Source organism: Mauremys mutica, chromosome 10 (genome assembly GCF_020497125.1).
Source record: "Mauremys mutica isolate MM-2020 ecotype Southern chromosome 10, ASM2049712v1, whole genome shotgun sequence".
NCBI lineage: Eukaryota > Metazoa > Chordata > Testudines > Geoemydidae > Mauremys > Mauremys mutica.
The window spans coordinates 71,410,174-71,430,514 of NC_059081.1; the positions used below are offsets into that span (position 1 = coordinate 71,410,174).

The 20,341-nt window shown below is 42.8% G+C and overlaps 1 protein-coding gene and 1 pseudogene across 1 annotated transcript in view; both read left to right on the forward strand.

Moving 5' to 3' along the window:
• Nucleotides 1-5,202, forward strand: part of HDAC4 (histone deacetylase 4) — a 449,638-nt gene extending 444,436 nt beyond the window's left edge. Inside the window, exon 29 of the mRNA XM_045032382.1 lies at nt 307-5,202. Within this exon, the coding sequence (XP_044888317.1) occupies nt 307-346 (40 nt within the window). The 3' untranslated portion in view covers nt 347-5,202. The remainder of the gene's footprint in view (nt 1-306) is intronic.
• LOC123378501 lies at nt 4,162-5,319 on the forward strand (annotated as a pseudogene).
• Nucleotides 5,320-20,341: the final 15,022 nt, after the last annotated feature.

Sequence of the window (20,341 nt, forward strand, 5' to 3'; positions counted from 1 at the left end):
CAGTGCAATGAACTTTAGAAAACTTGGAGAAATGCTGCTCTTTCCACTTGTAGCAGACTCTCCAAAAAGTTTAAAAATTTAATTCTTAACAGCCTGGGTGAGTAAAACTTAAATGGATTGGTAGGGGAGGGTTCGCAAACTGGGTGTTAGTGGGAGTTTTGGGGAAAACACCCATTAGTGCACTAGAGAAAGCGTAACACTTTTGTACACAGCACACTGTAAATTTCTTATCCTTACCATGCCCCTACCCTTTTTTCTTTTTTTCCCTTCCCCCATCCTGCCTCCTTTGGGTGAAATTGTTTACAGACCAGATGATGAGCCCATGGAAGAGGAGCCTCCCCTGTAGCATTCACCTTTGAGCTGGAGTTCTCCTGTTTGTTCGTCTTTGTCTTGAAGCTCTGCCAAGAAGCTTTCTCCTGTTACTCCTGCGTCCTGTCATGGTTTTCTTACAGAATACAGAAGGGACAACCAGGTGTAAAACACAGCAACAGAAAAATCTCTCCAAATAGATAGATATACACATATACAGTATATACAGAAAAGGAAAAATGCTGGTGAAGAGCAGCAGTGTTGAAGACAAGCACGTATGCTGGGCGCTCTTCCTCTGGTCCTCAATGGAAGCCGTAAGGGGAACAAAGCCCATGAAAGTCTTTCGCAAAGTTGTCAGGGTTTTTTTCTGAAAAAAATAATTAAATCAAAGATTCAACAACACAAAAACAAACAAACTTCATTTAAAACTGGTGCTTAAAGTTTGATTACCCACAATTCAGCAATCTCCGTTTGAACCACTCAACCCATCTTGTAGTTTTGTTTCTTGGATTTTTTTTTTTAAATGGCTCTCGCCTACCTGTGAGTCAGACATTCTCTTCAAAACCAGAACAATGCGAGATGGTGTATTTTTAATGGGGAGGGTGGGGGAAAGAGGACTAGTCTATATATATATATAGTCTTATATATATATACACACACATACATATATATATTTAAAAAAAATACAAAAAAAAAAAGAGGAAATGGAGCTCAGAAGGAGTCGGCTTTAGTAACTCCAAAGCCATCCGAAGATGAGTTTGTGCCTTTTTTTTTAATTGAGCTGATGGATTTGGTGCAGCTGGATATTCTGAAGTTTGAGGAACAACGCCTTAAGAAAAAGAACAGCAGCAGTTTGTCAACATATTTCCTCTGGGAAAGCCAAGAACTGCCATCAGGAAGGAAGACTGGTTTGTGCTTGCATGATTACTGGAATCAGGCATCAGCTGGATAGAGCATCTCCAAAACTGTCTAAAGTTTGGATTTTTTTGTTTTGTTTTATTGCCGTGGGAAAAAAATTAAGGTAGTTGCCAAGGAAGTGGCAAATACTGTTGGATCTTTGAAATTCAAACAATTTTGAAAACAAATTTTCAAACATTTTCTCTCTCAGACATTATGTAGAAATTGAATTTACCAATCTGGTTGTTGAAGCATGCAATAGACACAACTGCAGTTTTAAGATTGGAATGCTTTTCATTAAAAGCAACTAGCATGAGATATTGCTTAAATTGTTAGGTATAAATATATATATATGTATAATGTATATTACAAATGTATTCCAAGCTTAGAAATCTGATTCTTATGAATTATTTATAATGCATTTATATAAAATAAATATATATAATAAATGCAGACTATAAAAGTAGCCATTGAAAGGTCCCTAGTGAAAGATTTATTTGTTAATTGGAATTGGTGCTTTTGGAGAGGGATCTAGTTTGAAACTTGAGCATTTTCAGACTACAGTTTGGAAAGTTTTCAGAACACCAACACATTAGCCACTGGGCAACTACCCTAAACATTTGTATTTTAATTTAAAGTTTTCTAACAAAAATGAGTTTTTAAGCAAGGATTATGAACCCTAAAGAAGCCTTGTTTGTGTGACTCTTACATTTATTTTACATTTGACAGTTGTTTTTCTGAACGGTAACAATGTCAACATTTTTCTTCCCTAATTTCATGCGTGTACATTACTTTCTGTGGGGTTTTTTTTAAGTCTTTTGTACAGTGAGCAGCTTTCCACAGGTGTAAGGAACTGTTGCAGGTTGTCAGAGTTTATTTTCAGAAAGCGTGCGTTTAACTAAAAGAGGGGAATCCAATGGTCTCTTTTGTATGATACCAATGATTGTATATTTCCTCAGTTCTGTGATAGAAGCTGTGTAAAGAAAATAAGAGTTTTACCTTAAGCATAGTAGTATTACAATGGGTGATGTATCATATCCTCCGTGTGGATTGTGGCGAGGATTATATATGGCATTAGTAGCTACCATGTTGAAGGCTTGCCAGACACTATTGAGGCAACTAGCATTCACTCACACACACTAAGCATCTTTCTGAACCACCATTGTTAGAATTGTAATTTTAGTCCTCCAAAGAACTTTTTTTTTTTCAAATTTATTTTTAAGATTAAGTCACTGTTGGGTGAGAGAGTTTTAATCTTCAGCTCCATTGATTTTTCCCTGTTGCCTTTCGGAGCTGGCCCTCAGTATAAGCAGATAATCCTTGAGTTGTGGAGTTAGGTGACTAAAGGAGACCAAATGGACACGTGTACCTTTTCAAAGCAGAGTAGGAGAGCACAGATCCCTTATCTGAACAACCAAGGGTATTTTTAATTTTTTTTATTATTATGACAACTGACGATCATTTTATATTACTTATTTTCCAGTTCTTGAAGTAGCTGTTTTTCATTCCATTCAGAACATACTAAATTCAGGCTTGTGGAAAGAATTTGAAACATACCATGCAAGTGCAGGAGGGTTCTTTGCTTTGTTTTATAATGCAATTTAATAAACAGACACTACTGTATTTGAGTTTTTGCTAACCCAAGTACATTTAAAATTATGAAACATTTTGGTTATTAGAACTGTCTTCAGCATATTCTAACAGTAAGGTTTATATATAAAAATGCAAAAAATGTGTATGCATTGGTTTTTTAAATGACCACTTTGCTGCTGTGATCTAAAACATAATTTGGCTGTAGAATCCTGTGATTTCATATTTTAAATCATTTACCCATTCATAAATGTTGGCAATATCAACATTTACATGATACCTTTTGTATCCAGACCTTCCTTTTTTTCTTAATTAACAATTTTAGTATCACTTGTGGAAAATATTTGTGTTCCTCTTTCCTTGTGAACAATTGCTGACAGATTGAGTTGATTTCTTTTAAATTAGATGATTGGCAATAGCCTGAAATATTCAGTACCCTTGTCACTTTCAAGATGCATTGTTCATTTATTTCAAATCATTTCACTAAGTTATTACCAGCAATGGAAAGACTTACCAAGACTTTTAAGTCGTCAGTCTACTCCAAAGTCTAGATCACTTGGATTGGCTAAAACCTTACTTGCCTAAACCCACTCAACAGGCCACGTCTGGGTGCTCTGTGGCCTGTCTGACCTTGACTGTTGCAGATAGAAGGGAAAGGAGGTCCTCGTTTTGGAGACCACCATTTTTTCACCCCTTGAGCTTTTGGCCTCTTCATTTCAGTAGCCTTCTAAGAAAATGTGGGTCAGTGAGCATCCAGTCCTGAGGGGAATGCTAGCAAACTCTCTGGAGTAGCCACCAAAGAGGTACATTGCAGGGAGATTCAATGAGCACTCATTCCCTTTCCTTACTACTTCCCCTCCTGAACCCAAGCATGATGCACTTCAGCTCCACCAGCAAGAGACCAGAAATTGTGCATCACTTTGTAGCCAAGTCTTTGGGGTGGCCCAGTACAATAATATTTTTTTTCTTTTGCCTGTTTGGAAACGAAGCAACATCTTCAAATTGTCTTACAGAGAAGCAAGTCCCAGTTTGCAGTACACAATTGATCATTTTGTTTTTTTACTTTCAATATGAAACATTCCTTTATTAGTCGCAGTCATGCATTCATTCCATTCTTCCTTTTTGTAACTTTTTGGGCCCACATGTTTTATGGGCATTGATATATATAAATATATATATATAAATATATATGAATATATTTTTTTAAGTTTCCTACACCTTGAGGTTGCATGGTCTGTAAGGTTGGCATGTCTTTATATTGTATACAGATTTTGCACGCCAAACTTGGCAGCTTTGAAAAAAAAATTCCCCTCTTGTGGGATTTGCAGAGACAAAAGTTGAGGCAATTTTCTGTCAAACACACACACAAAAAGGAAGGAGAGTGGGGGTCGGGGGAATTGCATCTTACTGAACTTAAGAAATTGTGCTTTTTATTGTAAAAAGATAAATAAAAAGGACTACTTAAACATTTCTCATTTTAAGAAGAAAAAGTTTATCTAGCACTTGTGACTTACCAATAATAGAGTTTATTGTATTTATGTGGAAAACAGTGTTTTAGGGAAACTACACAGAACACGCAAAGTAAACTGCCTGTGTCATTTTAAAACAAAAATTTGGTTGGGTTTTTTCTTTTTGTTGATTTTTGTTTTGTTTTCACTTCTCTGGGAGGGCGGGGAGTTGTGCGCATCCCTTTGTTAACACATCTAGTCATTCATTCTGAGCAAAAAAGGATTTAAGGAGTTAAGTCTTCAGCACAGCTGTGTTAACCTTTTTAATGACTTTGAAATGTCTCACTAGATTTCACTTTAAACAGTCGTGTACTGTGCAAGCACTGTGGTTTAAAATAAGACTTTACATCAAAAGGAATAAAAAACGTTTCTTCATTGTGACGAAGCTGGGCTTGTTCTCAGCTCTGCTTCATGTACTTTGATATTGATGAAAAAGTATCCTATTGAAAGAAAATAAATAAACACTTTTCTGTGCTCCATAGTGGAGGCGCTATTTTCCAATTTATGAGGATGACAAACTTATATATATAATATATATATATATATATATATAAATATAAAAAGGGGGGGATGGGTTTGATCATTATTCACCCAAGAGCTTATTACAGATATGTAGTATCAAAGTTGTAACTATATTATATTCTACTTTATACCTATACATGCTCAGTATGATGTCACCATTGGTAGCAGCTACCGGTTTACTCTGTAATTTAGACACAATTTCACTCTTATTGTATGGACCCTACTTTAAGTGATGGTAGCATTCTTTGTGCTAAAATTTTCTGATGGTCCTTTCTTTTACTTGGTGGAGTTGGAATTTATTTTTCTCATTCTTGTTTTTGTTTTATTTTGTTTGTTTGTTTTGTTTTGTTTTTTTTTACTGGCCAATGGTGTCTTTCTCTGACAGTACCAACTTCAATTTCAACTTTATTAGGAGTCCAGTATTTTGTACCACATTATGACAACTTGTTATTCTTGTGGTGTAAATAAAAAGAAAAAGTTAATTATAGTACCATCTTTGTTTCTGCTAGTGATCTTCTTCATAGCCGATGTCTCCTATTTAATTGCTTGGATCAGTCTTGTTGCCCGACCATCAGAGGCATAGTAACTGTTCGGCCTGGTTAAATGTTTTCCAAATATTTCTTGGTCTAACAAAAGAAGTTCTGATATTCTGCTAGCAGCAATGGTTGATCATTTCAGTCTGTAGACATTTAAGCATATTTCTTATTACTAGTGAACTGAATGTAAAATTTCTCTGAGGTTAAACCCACAGTTATGTCTGCTGTATATCTTAAGAGGTATATTCCCCAAAAAGGTGTTAATGAAACAATCTGTGTGTGCATCAGTAAGAGAATATACCACTGAGGCAATAAATTAAGCATTTATAATGTGTAAGGAAGGACTTCAGAACAGTGGATGCCACAAAACAGCACTTGCTGAGTTACTCAGAATGTAGGCCTTGATCCTGCAAACACTCATACACGTGCTTAACTATCCACACATGAGTAGCTCCATTGAGTTCACAGTGCGTGAAGTTAAATATGTATGGGTGTTTGCAGGATCGGGGCCTTAATTTTCCCCCCAAACATTTTCAGCTAGAAAGTCTGTCTTTCCAGATCTCTTGTGCAATTCTAAAAGAAGAAGAAAATGAATACAACCAGCATACATGCTACTCAGAAAACTAACTGCCCCGTTTTAATAAATCGTGTGTACTGTATGCAAACAAGTGTATACAACGTATGTAGACTTATAATAATTTTAAAATTGTTCATAAAGAAGCATTAAAACATTCAAAAAACATGAACTGCCAATAAAGAATGGACGTGCTCTCAAAACCCAAAAATGTCTTGCTGAAATTAATGGGCAAAGAGGCACAAGTGATTGCCTTTTCTTGAGTATAATGGGGCCATAGGCTGTAGCTCTGGGCTTACAGAAGAGATCTGAAACAGTAGAAACACAACAAACGGTGTTAACTGGCATTTCTGTAAGACAAAGTTTCTCTGGGAGATAGAGGGCTTCGCTGAAGATAGTGGTGGGGTGAGTAGATATAGTGTCTGCAGTTTTCAACGCTTATGACCCAAAGGTTTATTTTCATACACGAGTGGGTGCTTAACATGTGAGACTTCGTTCTGCATCTTTACCACAAAGCCAGTGAAGTTGCTGGTCTGTTCAGAGGTCAGTTAGCTCATCAGTTCACTGGACACATTGTTCTCATTGATGTCAATTTCTTATCCCCCATTGGCTTCAATGGGAGTATAGTTAGGCCAACATTGGGTGCTTTTGAAAATCCCACCCATAATCTGTAACATTATATCCTAGAGGTCATGCTCCAATGTTAACCTCCTACCCACATATTTTCCCAAACAGGAAGATAGTTAACCCAATTAGGTCATCTTCTGTTCATGATCACATATAGAAACCTAGGAGGAGGAAGATTCTCCTATCAATGTTCAAAAAAACTATCATGAGATACCATCGTCATGCAGCCTTCTGAAGTTATTCTGCATCAGCTGCAATAAAACAGAACACATAATTTCACCACATAAGTGTGAAACACATGCCAGAATGAGGCATGAAGCAGGCAATAATGGTGATTATAGATAATGAAAATCTTCAAAAAGAGCATAATCTACCTCAGAGTTCTCTAGAGTGCCCATCACTGGAGTACAGAAGTGCTTCCCAGGTAAATTAGGTCTGCATGGCAAAGTCCCTAGTGGGCCTCTTGTGGCTTCTGCTCTTCCATGGTAGATGAGGCTCTGCTTGGGGTATTCCCTGCGTCCATTCCCTCCCCCAATAAATTTGGCTCTGGTGGGTGGTCAGGCTCTAGATCAGGGGTCGGCAAAATTTCAGAAGTGCTGTGCCGAGTCTTCATTTAGTCACTCTAAGGTAAGGTTTCGTGTGCCAGTCATACATTTTAACCTTTTTAGAAGGTCTCTTTCTATAAGTCTATAATATAGAACTAAACTATTGTATGTAAAGTAAATAAGATTTTTAAAATGTTTAAGAAGTTTCATTTAAAATTAAAATGCAGAGCCCCCTGGACTGGTGGCCAGGACCCAGGCAGTGTGAGTGCCACTGAAAATCAGCTCGCGTGCCACCTTTGGCACCCATGTCATAGGTTGCCTACCCCTGCTCTAGATTAATCTAATCTTCTTGCGAAAATTGTTCCATAGCCCAATCCCATCAACAAAGAATGTCCTGGCTGATTCTCACATGTTTCGCCTTGAGCGCTGCAAGATGCATTATCCCAGTAGAGCTGGCTGCCATGGTGGGTTGTGCCTGTAAATGTAGTAATTGATGGAGCCAGGGGATAACCTGTTGATGGCCTGGAAGATCAAGACTAAGATCTAGCCATGGGAGCCAGTGAAGGGATGAGAGCACAGGACTGTGGCATTCACAGTGGCTAATCCCACTGAGGACAGGGGCTGCTGCTGAGGCCTCCGCATTGCAGTCACCTTCACACCCAGATACAGAGTTACAGCAGTCCAGTCTAGGGGTTTCTAATGCATGGATCACCGGGCCCAGGTCTGCTGAACAGTAGGGGTGAAGATTCCTGGGGAATTGGAGCCAGAAGGAACTCATCGCCACAGAAACTACTTGTAATCTTGGTATGAAGTCAAACAGGACCTTGAAGTTTCACAGATCCCCCCAGTGGAAGGTGGAGTGTGGGCATGGGGATTGTAAAATGGCCATTTTTCTGGATAATTTCACCCTCCCCTTCTGACCAGCTTCACTTTGGACTTGTCTGGATTGTTTTTCTGTCAGCTATTCTTCAGCCAGATGCTGATCTCATCTAGGCATTGTGGTGGTGCTGATTAATTTTCGGAACAGGTTTCATCAAGGTGGGGTTGACAGCAAAGTCCATGGGCTCCCACCATCTTTCTATGCAGTTTAATGTAGACGTTGAAGGGCAAGGGGGAGACTCTAGATCCTTGGATTCAGCAGGTGCAGCTTTGGGAAAGGAAGAAGAGCAGTTGCCCATTGTTCTGCTGGCTCATGCTGCAGAGAATGGCTGGTGCTGTTGTAGTGCTGCCCTGCGAAAGCAACTTTAAGATTGCTACCCAAGTCACCAACTTTCATGATTTTGTCAAAAGGCTTGCAATATTATTTGGTATCTTTTCTTAAAGCCCCAGCTCCTGGAATCATGTGACACTGAGAATTGCATTTAAAAAAAAATAAGTTTATAGCCCTCATGATAGCAGGGAAGAGCTTGAAAATGCAACTTCTAAAGGGCTAAACCTAGAAGGCAAATAAAAAAAACCCTCAAGTTTATTTAAATCTCATGATTTCTTTTAAAAAGAATTCACAATTTCTTGGGGCTCAACTCGTTATTTTTGAGGACTTAGGGCCAGGCTAGACTTCCATCCCTTGCTGAATTGGAATTTAATGACTTTGAAATGTCTCACTAGATTTCACTTTAAACAGTCGTGTACCGTGCAAGCACTGTGGTTTAAAATAAGTCTTTACATCAAAAGGAATAAAAAACATTTCTTCATTGTGACGAAGCTGGGCTTGTTCTCAGCTCTGCTTCATGTACTTTGATATTGATGAAAAAGTATCCTATTGAAAGAAAATAAATTAACACTTTTCTGTGCTCCATATGAAGGAGCTATTTTCCAATTTGAGGATGACAAATATATATAAAAGGGGGGAATGGGTTTGAACAGAGAAATGCTCAGCTAAGGTAAGGCCTTTGTATATCCAGTTCCCCGCCTGGAACTTCAAATGTCAGAACATTAAAAATTTCACAGGCGAGGTTGTCCATCACACAAGACAACCACACAACCTTAACTCTGCGTGAGGATGCCAGTAGGACAGGAAACATTACCCTACTGTCTGTCCACTTAGAGACCCTGATTTCCATACTGTATGAGCAACATAGACTCTTTAATATAGGTATCCTTACATCACCCATAAGTGTAAAAGGAAACACCATTCTGAGATGTTCAGACCCTATCGAAATAAGGGCCCACTAAATACCTGGATAAATCCCTGTTCTTTGTGAATAACAGGGCACCTGGTTTCACTTACTCTTCTGCTGGCTCCCTTGTCTCTGTCTGTAACATGTTGACAAAGGAATGAGGTCTCCTTCACTCTCTTCAGCCTCTTTCTCCCCTTGCTGACTGACTGTTGGGCAGCTCTCAGCAAGGAGAGCAAGGGACAGACCTTTTAAATGCTAATGGATTTTCTGGTTTTTCAGTTTTCACCTAAATCCAGTAGGATTCTGCCCACTGATGCTTAGAACATTCCCTGACATTTTGGAATTGATTGGATGCAGCATTCGGAAGTTATAGAATCATAGAACTGAAAGGGATCTTGAGAGGTCATCTAGTCCAGCCCCCTGCACTCAAGGCAGGACTAAGTATTGTCTAGATCATCCCTGACAGGTGTTTGTCCAACCTGCTCTTAAAAATCCCAAATGATGGAGATTCCATAACTTCCCTAGCCAATTTATTCCAGTGTTTAACCACCCTGACAGGAAGTTTTTCTAATGTCCAACCTAAACCGCCCTTGCTGCAATTTAAGCACATTGCTTCTTCAAGTGCTGTCCCTGTGGGTGCTCCACTCTAGGTGACGGTGCGTCCCGGCGCCGTTGATCGGAGATTTTTGGTAGCAGTGCCTGGTTGGGACGCACGCACTCAGTTGGTATCTCCCGTCTCGTTGGAATCTTCCTGAGTGTGTGCGCCCCGCACTCCCGTCAGTTCCTTCTCAACTGTCCTCGGCCGAAGACGGAACTCGGGGCAGTGCTGCCTTTTCTTCCCTGGTCTCTATAGGAAAGAGTAACAAAGAACATAGAAATAATTATTAGTTACATCCCAGTTGTTTCCCTTCCTTTAGTGTAGTTACATAGTTAGTTAGTTAAAAAAAAAAATCCTTCAGGCTTGTGTCCCGGTGAGACACTCTCCTCGGCCATCTCTAATTCATAATGCCAGGAGCTTCAGGATTCAAAAGGTGTATTTCCTGTCAGGAATCCATGCCACGGACAGATGGGCACTCATAGTGCGTGAAGTGCCTCGGGGACACCCTTGTCCCTGTGAAGTGCCTCCATTACGCGAGCCTCGTCAAGAGCTCGTCGCGACAGGGATCTGCGGCTCAAAATGCTGATGACGGAAAAATCCTTACAGCCGCTTTCGGAGACGGGAAAGGTTAAACACGCTCCCACACGCTCCCCAGCCAGATCAGAACCGGTGGGCAGCGTTGCTTCACCCTCCCTGGAGCGGAAGCAAGAAGCAGAACAGTCTCACAGGAGAGACTTTAACAAGGGTAGGGGGGCTTCTGTGAGATCCCTACCCTCTGTGCTGACAGGGTTCTTTGGAAGATTGCGGATGACAAGGCCCGGGTCATCCTTATTGCCCCGGCTTGGCCAAGACGGATGTGGTATCCCTACCTACTCTGCATGTCCTCCCGTCACCCACGGGCTCTCCCCAACAGGCCAGAACACGTTTCCCAGGACAACAGACGGGTTCTTCACCCTCAGCTCCAAAAGCTCCACCTCACAGCCTGGTTCCTTCATGGTTCCAAACCCATGAATTAGCCTGTTCCGAGCAAGTCCAATATGTCCTCCTACACAGTAGGAAAGACTCCACTCGTAAAACCTACCTGCAGAAGTGGAAGCGTTTCGCCCTCTGGTGCTCACGTAATCACTTAGCACCCAATAACGTGACCCTCCCTAACATTCTAGACTACCTACTGAAACTAAAACAGGACAGACTTTCGCTCAGCTCCATCAAAGTGCACCTGGCGGAGCTTACCACCTTCCATGACCTATTAGACGGTTATTCATTCTTTACCCACCCCACCATAAAACGCTTTCTCATGGGCCTGCAAAATCTCTACCCTGAAATTTACTCAACAGCGGCTGCATGGAATCTTAACCTCGTTCTTCATGCTCTCATGAAACCTCCATTTGAGGCCTTGGCTACCTCTCATCTCCATATGTCCATGAAGGTTCATTTCTTAGTTGCCATAACATCAGCAGGAAGAGTTGGTGAAATGAACGCCTTGATGGCCCACCCTCCCTACACAATCTTCTCCAAAGACAAAGTCACTTTGAGACCACATCCTAAATTTCTTCCTAACGTGGTATCGACCTTCCACCTCAACCAACCTATATACTTACCTATTTTCTAGCCCAAACCTCACAAGACTCCGCAAGAGGCAACCCTGCATACTCTTGATGTCAGGCGAGCAATCGCCTTTTATTTAGACAGGACTAAACCATTTCGTAAGTCCCCATGATTCTTTGTTTCCATTACCGAAAGATCAAAAGGTACGGCTATCTCTAAACAATGTCTATCCAAGTGGATCTCTGACTGCATCAGATCCTGTTACCATGCACAAAATCTTCAACCACCCGAAGGCATTAGAACTCATTCCACTCGAGCCATGTCGACATCCGTTGCCTTCCTACACAATGTTCCCATTCCTGACATCTGCAAAGTGGCTATGGGGTCATCTGAACACAAGTTTGCAAAACGCTATGCTCTCACACAAGACTCCACGGCAAACACCATAGTAGACCATACAGTACTATCTACAGTACTCACTGCCGCATCTCCAAAGTCCCACCAACCATAGTGGGTACTGCTACACATTCACCTAGAGTGGAGCACCCACAGGGACAGCACTCGAAGAAGAACAGAAAGTTACTCACCTTGCAGTAACTGAGGTTCTTCGAGATGTGTGTCCCTGTGGGTGCTCCACTCCACGCCCTCCTCCCCTCTACTTTGGAGTACTAGTATGATTCTCCATGGCAGAGAAGGAACTGAGGAGGGTGTGGGGCGCACGCACTCAGGAAGATTCCAACGAGACAGGAGATACCGACTGAGTGTGTGCGTCCCAACCAGGCACTGCTACCGAAAATCTCCGATCAACGGCGCCGGGACGCACCGTCACCTAGAGTGGAGCACCCACAGGGACACACATCTCGAAGAACCTCAGTTACTGCAAGGTGAGTAACTTTCTCTTCTTGTCTTATCCTCAGAGGTTATCATGTTACATCCAAACAGACAGAGAAATGAAAACATTAAGAATGGCCATACTGGGTCAGATCAATGGTCCCTCTAGCCCAATATCCTGACTTCCCACAGTGGCCAGGGGCAGTTGTTTCAGAGGGAATGAACAGAACAGGTAATCATCAAGTGATCCATCCCCTGTCATCCATTCCTTGGCAAATGGGGGGCGAGGAACACTTCAGAGCATGGTTTTGCATCCCTGTCCGTCCTGCCTAATATTGATGGGTCTATCCTCCATGAATTTATCTAGTTGTTTTTTTTAACCCTCTGGCCTTCACAACATCCTCTGGCAAAGAGTTCCACAGGTTGGCTGTGCGTTGTGTGAAGAAATACTTCCTTTTGTTTGTTTTAAACCTGCTGCTTATTAATTTCATTTGGTGGCACCTAGTTCTTGTGTTATGAGAAGGAGTAAATAACATTTCCTTATTTACTTTCTCCACACCCATCATGATTGTATAGACATATCACCCCTTAGTCATCTCTTTTCCAAGCTGAGACATCCCAGTCTTATTAACCTCTCATCATAATACCTTTGAGTTGCATGTAGGGCCTGGCCTTGTTTGGCCAATATTACAGGAGTATGTTTTATCTGCATAGAAGTCAAAATAGTTAATATGAGTTGCCAGTAGATGGTGCTCAAGAAGAGGCAGCGTCATCCTTCGGCATCAAAGACGGGATACTACTTGTTCTGCACATGTGGCTTCCTTTGGACAGCTGTTTACATCAGCTCTTAACAGAAAGCAGCCCTCCAAAGAAGTGAAAACACATGTTTATTTAGTTTCATTTTAGCAAGTGCATGCAGGCAAGAATAGCATCAGATTCGGGGTTCACTATGAGACATACAATAGGTGAAAAGGCAGGAGTCAGCAGTTACTCGGCCTGCTCCTAGAAAGGAGCACGAAAAGCCAGCAAGCTCTCAAAATCTGACAGCAAGTAAACCAAACCCAGGTCTTAAAGTCACTAAAAAGCATTTTTCAAATATAATTTTAGTTTCCCAGGGTTGGTAAACATTCATCCTTTAAAAAAGTCACCTATTCTTGCTCTAATTGCGACGCAGGGTGTAAAGATTAATAGTCATACAAAATGGATTAGAACCCCTGTTTATATGAGCCAGTTGAAGCCTTGTTATGAGTTCTGATAAAAACCCATTGAGACCATAATGGTAAACATGAGCCTTATCTAAGACAAAAGATGTACATGAACCTGCACAAGGGCTTTTGCCGTGTATTGTTTTGGATAGATGGGGGAAAGGAAGGCAGAACCGACAGAAAAGACTTGGGGAGAGAGACAGGCTAAAAGAGCAGCTGAAAGCAGGTGGCTGACGATGGAAGAAACCTGGGGAGAAGGTTTTTGTATTGGGCTGCAGGCTGAAAAGAGTGTTCTTGGTGCAGTGAGCAAAAGAAGCCTGATATTTGTACATTTTTTGTAAACAAAACTGCATCAAAAAATGCCTATCACCAATTTCTCCTCCCAACAGGAACAACCTACTAGCCTGAATTTTTGGCTAGTCACTTGGGTTAACACCTGCCAAGTACAGCAAAGAGCTGCTGTTAAAAATGTGTGGGCGCAGATGCTATTTAGAGTGGCATGGTGTGACAAACTGTGCCCTCGCTTGGGATCCCTAATGAGAATTCCCATCTTTGGGTATACATATTTGCAGCAATATGTTTGCAACTACAAAACTGTGTATTAAAAAGAGGAGTTCCCTTATGTTTGTAAACTCCAGTGCATACACCCTGCTGGGGAATGCACTGATTTCATTGTATATGTACTGATGAGTGTCTAGAAACACACACACATCTCCAGTCCATATCTCCCAAACCTTGACTAAAAGACCTTGTACCCGATGCTCCTCTGTTCCTGTTTGACTGCATGGATGTGAAACTGGCCTATCTGTCCTTTTGACTCCTGCTTCCAGGAGGAATGAACTAAACAGCACTGGCACCAGAGCTGGGATTTCAGCATGAAATAAAATATTTCAATAATTTCTTGTTTAGCTATGGAATTTTTATAGCCAGAAATCTTAGTTCTAAAGACAATAGTGTTGTGCCATAATTCATGTACCACAAAATATTTACAGTAGTTCCCAGCATGCCTTTTATCTCCACTGGCTTGTGTTTCAACAATACTGAGTTAAGGGAGACTATTTAGATTGAAGAAAGTCCTAGCTATTTTAGCTTGATGCTGCTTGAAAATGAATAGGTGCTCTGAAAAAGATTTGGGGGCAGCGGTGGATAATCAGCTGAACATGAGATTCTATGCACTGAAGCATCGCATTAGCTCTTTTGACCACAATGTTGCACTGGGAACTCAAGTAGAAGTACAGAAATTATTTTCTCTCTCTATCTGGCACTGGTGGAACAGCTGCTGGAAACTGTGTCCAGTTCTGGTGTCTGCAATTCAAGAAATTGGAGAGGGTTCTGAGAAGAGCCACAAGAATGATTAAGGGATTAGAAACCAGGCCTTATAGTGTTAGACTCAATGAATCCAATCTATTTAGCTTAAGTAAGAGAAGTTTAAGGGATGATTGATTATAGGCTAAAGGTACCCCCATGGGAACAAATATTGAATAATGGGCTTGTCAGTCTAATAGAGAAAGGTACAATGTGATCCAGTGGTGGGAAGCGGAAGCTAGACAAATCTGGACTGGAACTTAGCTGTACATTTTTAACAGTGAGAGTAATTAGTCATTGGAACAATTTACAAAGGGTTGTGGCAGATTCTCAATCCCTGATCATTTTTAAATCAAGATTGGATGTTTCTATAAAAGATCTGCTCTAGTTTGGGGCAGGACTCTGGCCTGTGCTGTGCAGGAGGTGAGACGAGATGTTCACAATGGTCCCTTCTGGCCTTGAAATCTATGAATCTAGTTTACTTCCTTGTTGGCTTTATGTAGCAGTTTATATTTTTTTTTTTGAGGGGGAGAGGGGGTCGATCTGATTAACAAATCAAGACTTTGCTTTAAATGAGTGTTTTTGTAGCAACATTACAAGAAGAGAACAATAGCCAAGTCAAACGCTAAGTGTACAGAATATGCACGAAGGGGGGCCCTTGTTAAGGCGGTGCCAACAATATGTCCTGTTTTCAGGCTACGATGTGGGCCTCTGTTGAGTGGAAGCTTTCTGTCAGCAACAGTCATGGTTGGCTCCACCGTTTTTGCCGCCCCAAGTGGCAAAGAAAAAAGAAAAGCCGCGATCGGTGGCACTTCGGCAGCGGCTCTACCGCCACCACTTCATTCTTCGGCGGCAGGTCCTTCCCTCCGAGAGGGACTGAGGGACCCACCGCCGAATTGCTGCCAAAGAGTTGGACGTGCCACCCCCTTTCCGTTGGCTGCCCCAAGCACCTGCTTGCTGCGCTGGTGCCTGGAGCCGGCCCTGGCAACAGGGCCTGTCTGACCCCCTTGTTGTCTGCTCTAAAGCCCACTCAGACAGCTAGCAAATTGCGGTGGGATGTTCACCCCACACCAGCCTTGAAAGGGTTCATGAGGCTGCAAAGGGGGCCAATTAGCTCAATAGGCCACCGTTGAGGGGAATTAAAATGGATTAAAAACAACAAGGAGTCTGGTGGCACCTTAAAGACTAACAGATTTATTTGGGCATAAGCTTTCGTGGGTTAAAAAACCCACTTCTTCAGATGGATATGCAACCAGTGAGTGGGAATAGAGCCCAGTGGAGAGGGCACAGGAGGGGCTATGATAAAGCCAGGAAGTTGGCAGCAGAGTGGGAAGGGGCTGATGTAAGGAAGCCGGCAGTCACTCTTGGGGCATTAGGGAGAGAGGTGAAGCGCTGAGATCCTGGCCCTGAGGGAAGGGCATACCTAGAGGAGAAAAGGAGGAAGGCACACAGGAAAATAGCAGTGAGGTCTGGGAGTAAGCAGACCATGACTGCTGGACTGAGGCCTTTCTGCTGAAAGCTGGAGTAGTGGGCAGACCAGGCTTCCCCTACCAGCCACTGGAGAAGTGGCACAGTGGAACTGGAGACTGCCTGAGATGGTTCATCTTGTGGGACTTTGATACCCCAGAAGGGGAGGACTATAGTGACCTGGCTGGCGGGCCAAGTTACGAAGAGAGAGCACCCCAAGTTGCAAGAGGGGGTGTGGCCAGGTGCATGAATGAGCAGCAGAAGGGAGTGTCAGAAATGAGTGGAGCTAAGGCCCAGGACACCCAGGAGGAGATGCCATAGAGTTGAGTGGACCCCTGACAGGAATGAATGCATTCCCCACGCCTGGCTGCTATGGTTAGAATATAACCAAGCGCTGCAAGAATTGCAGCTTTCTCTCCAGCCTAGGATCAGGGAATGTTTGCTGACTGGCTGCAGGCAGACAGCGAAGGAGGGGATCGTCTCTTGTGCCGAGTAGAAGGCTATCCAGAGGTCCTGTGGGTGTGTTAATACAAGAGGAGCCCTTTAAATGCTGCTAAAAGCCCAGGCCCCCAAGTCTGTGCTGTAGTCCAGACTCTTTAACAGTGGGTTGGGGTGCTAGTTCTGTGAGGGAGTTAGGGTGGGGGAGGTGGTTCCGATCTGGGGTAGGGGTTTTGGGTTGTGGGTTCTCACTGGGCAGCTCTTACCTCAAGCGGCTCCCAGTTGGCGGTACAGCGGGACTAAGACAGGCTCCCTGCCTGCCCTGGCTCTGTGCTGCTCCCAGAAGTGGCTGGTATGTCTGGCCCCTAGGTGGAAGCGTGGCCAGACAGCTGCACACTGCCCGCAGGCGATGCCCCCGCAGCTCCCATTGGCCATAGTTCCCAGCCAATGGGAGCTGGGCATGGGAGCAGCACATGAAGCTTCCCTGATCGCCCCTGCGCCTAGGGGCCGGACATGCCAGCCACTTCCGCAGAGCTGCGCAGAGCCAGGGCAGGCAGGGAGCCATCGATGTTACTTTTAATGGCCTGGTAAGCAGTGCTGACCAGAGCCGCCAGGGTCCCTTTTTGCCAAAAACTGGACACCTGGCGCAACCCTAGAAGAGAGACAAATTCTAGCCTATACGCACAAGGTGTGGAAAAAAATCATATTCAGTTGGCTGATTATGCATGTCCAGCCAGAGATGCACAGTGTAATAAATGCCCTAAATATGGACATTTTGCAGCTGTTTGCCACATGAAAGCAGTCAGTGAGTTGACTCATATGATAATCAACAGCCATTGTTTCTAGGATAGATTGTTTGTGATGACATAGAGCCTGCCTGGAGAGTGAAACTGAATATTCAAGGAAAGACCATTACTTTAAAATTGACTCAGAAGCTGACGTCTCAGTCATCTCAGAAGGGACATATGGTAACCTTCAACCCCCTCCTGGAGCTGAAGTCACGTGAGACAGTTCTGACTTGCCCTGGAGGTATTCTGAATTGCATGGGCCAGTTCACCACAGAAATAACTTAAAAAGATGAAAGCTATGTATTCAGACAGCATGGAGTCAAAGGATCACAGACCAACAACCTTCTCAACCACAGTGAGGCAGCCATGATGGGCCTAGCTAAAAAGGTGGAAGAACTCAATTGAATATTTGGTGATACTGGACTTTTGAAAGGAGATCCAGTACCAATAATCTTAAGAATCTAGACCATCCCTGACAGGTGCTTGTCTAACGTGCTCTTTAAAATCTTCAATGATGAAGATTCCACAACCTCCCTGGGCAATTTATTCTGGTGCTTAACCACCCTGACAGGAAGTTTTTCCTAATGTCCAACCTAAACCTCCCTTGCTGCAATTTAAGCCCATTCCTTCCTGTCCTATCCTCAGAAGTTACAGAGAACAATTTACCTCCCTCCTCCTTGTTAACCACCTTTTATGTACTTGAATAAAATTTCCTTTGAGTCCCGTCTATCTCCTGAGTATGTTATTTCCATTGTTTGAAACTGACACTTGGCTTCATTCAATTTAAGGTTGTTAGTGCTCACAATTTTCAGAACTCTCCTCATTCATTCCTAATGTTCAAGGGCAGAGCTGCCTCAAGTTATCATGTCATCTACGTACACTTTCACACCTGCTAGACCCTCTAGCATCTGGCTCATTACATAGTGAACTGCTTCTGGAGCCAAATGTAACTGGAAAGTCCAGCTTCGGAAGTGCTATCTGCCAAATAGTGTGTTCAAAGTGCAGATCTAAGAGTGATCCGTGTCCAAGGGGATGTGCTAAAATACTGCCAATGCATCTAATTTGCTGAAGATTTTGGCTTCTGCCATCTCTGACAACATTTCATGTCTTGTGGGCAAGTGGAGGTATTCTCTTCTCAGGTTTTTGTTCAGCTCCTTAGAGTCTGTATGCAGCCATAGATCCCTCCTTTTTTCCCTTACAATTACTATGGACTGAATCCAATATGTTGGTTTTTCTATTCTCTGAATGACACCGCTTTCCAGTTCTCCTAGGCTCTTTCTGACGGCTTGTAGAACATTTTTGGTAGCATGTACTACAGGTTCTGCATATTCTCTTACCTGTACTTTGTATGTTACTGGGAGGCACCCATTTCTTGTGAAAACATCTTCATATGATGCTATTATTATTTTCATATCTGGTTCAATGTTGTCTTTTTGTTTCTCTATGGGATATATTCACTTAAGACTAAGCACCTCACGTGTGTTGGCCCACGACTGGTTGCTTGCTCCAGTCTACCACCACAAGTTCTTTTATCATTTCCCCTTTGTATTTAAGTGTGTGTGAACTCTTCCAATTTCCCATGGAATTGTTCCGCCAGGAGTCTTTCACAGATCCTTTTGACTCATCCACTTTTATGTGCTCCTTACATCTCTCTCTCTCTCTCTCTTTCAGTTTCCGTTATAACATTTACTTGTGCCCCAGCATCTACCTTGTGCCGTAGAAGTGTCACTTGTGCACATTTTAATGAGCCACGCTTTTGAGTTTTCAGCCTCCTCCATTCTTGTGTGTATGAGCAGGTCTGCCTCTTCACTTGAGGAATCCTCTTTTGCACATAATACATGCACTTTCCCTCTTTCTTTCTATTATAGTTTATATATATTTGCTTGGATGTAGGGCATTTCCTGTAATCATTCTGGTTGCCACATTGCATCCGTTGTTTCTTGTTCTCGTGCATCTGTCCCTGGCCAACTTAAGTTCTGTGAACATTTCACCTGGTGGTTTAGCTCTGCTCCTCACAGTCTTATGCTCTGTGCCCTTTGCTAGGCTTTTTATTTGTATTTCTGTTTGTTTTGCAGGTTGCCCTTTCTAGTGCCAGAGCCATCCCTATCCGTGCTCATTCATAGACCCTGCTATTGCTACAGCCCAGGACAATCTGGTCTTTAATGAGAGAGGCTTTTAATAGTCCATATTCACAGGACTGACGACTTAGTTTTAAGTCTATAACAAACTCATCTGTTGTTTCCCCTTCATTCTGTGCTCTCATCTCATGTCATCTCGATATATATCTTTTGCAAGTAACATTTTTTCTGGGGACACAATGATCTTCAAACATTTGTTATTTCTGCAGCGCATTCCTCTGCCCTCCACCATCTGTATGGCATGCACTGTGCTTATCTAGGACTTCTGTGCCTGCCAGTGTTAAGAGCAGAGCAATCTTTTGCTCATATCTAGTTTAGTTGCACCTGTAGCTGTCATATACAGGGCTGCCCAGAGGGGCGGGGTAAGGCAAAAGGGGCATTTTGCCCCTTGTTCCCTGTTTGTGAGGGCCCCAAAAATGATAGGGGGTGACTGGGACAAATTTGATTGTGATTCCCTTTTAAGTTGCGCATGTGGCTGGGAGTGTGGCCAGCAGCCAGGTCCTGCTCCACCTGTTGGAAGCTGTGGCAGCTCCTCTTGGCGCGGTTGGGAAGCCTTAAGGGGTAAAGAGAGTGTCCTGCTTGGAAGGAGCTTGGCTGCCAGGCCTTCCTGCCAGAACCTGTGGCAGCTGCGGTGGATGCCAGGCACCAGTGGGGAGCCCCAAGCATGCAGGGAGAGGCATACAGATTTAGGGATGTGTGTGTGAGAGAGAGGAAACGAGGCTGTTCTCCTTGTCTGGCAGGAAGTACAGTGCAGGGGGAGGGATGGAATGGGTGGAGTGAGAGCCTGTGCCACTGCTG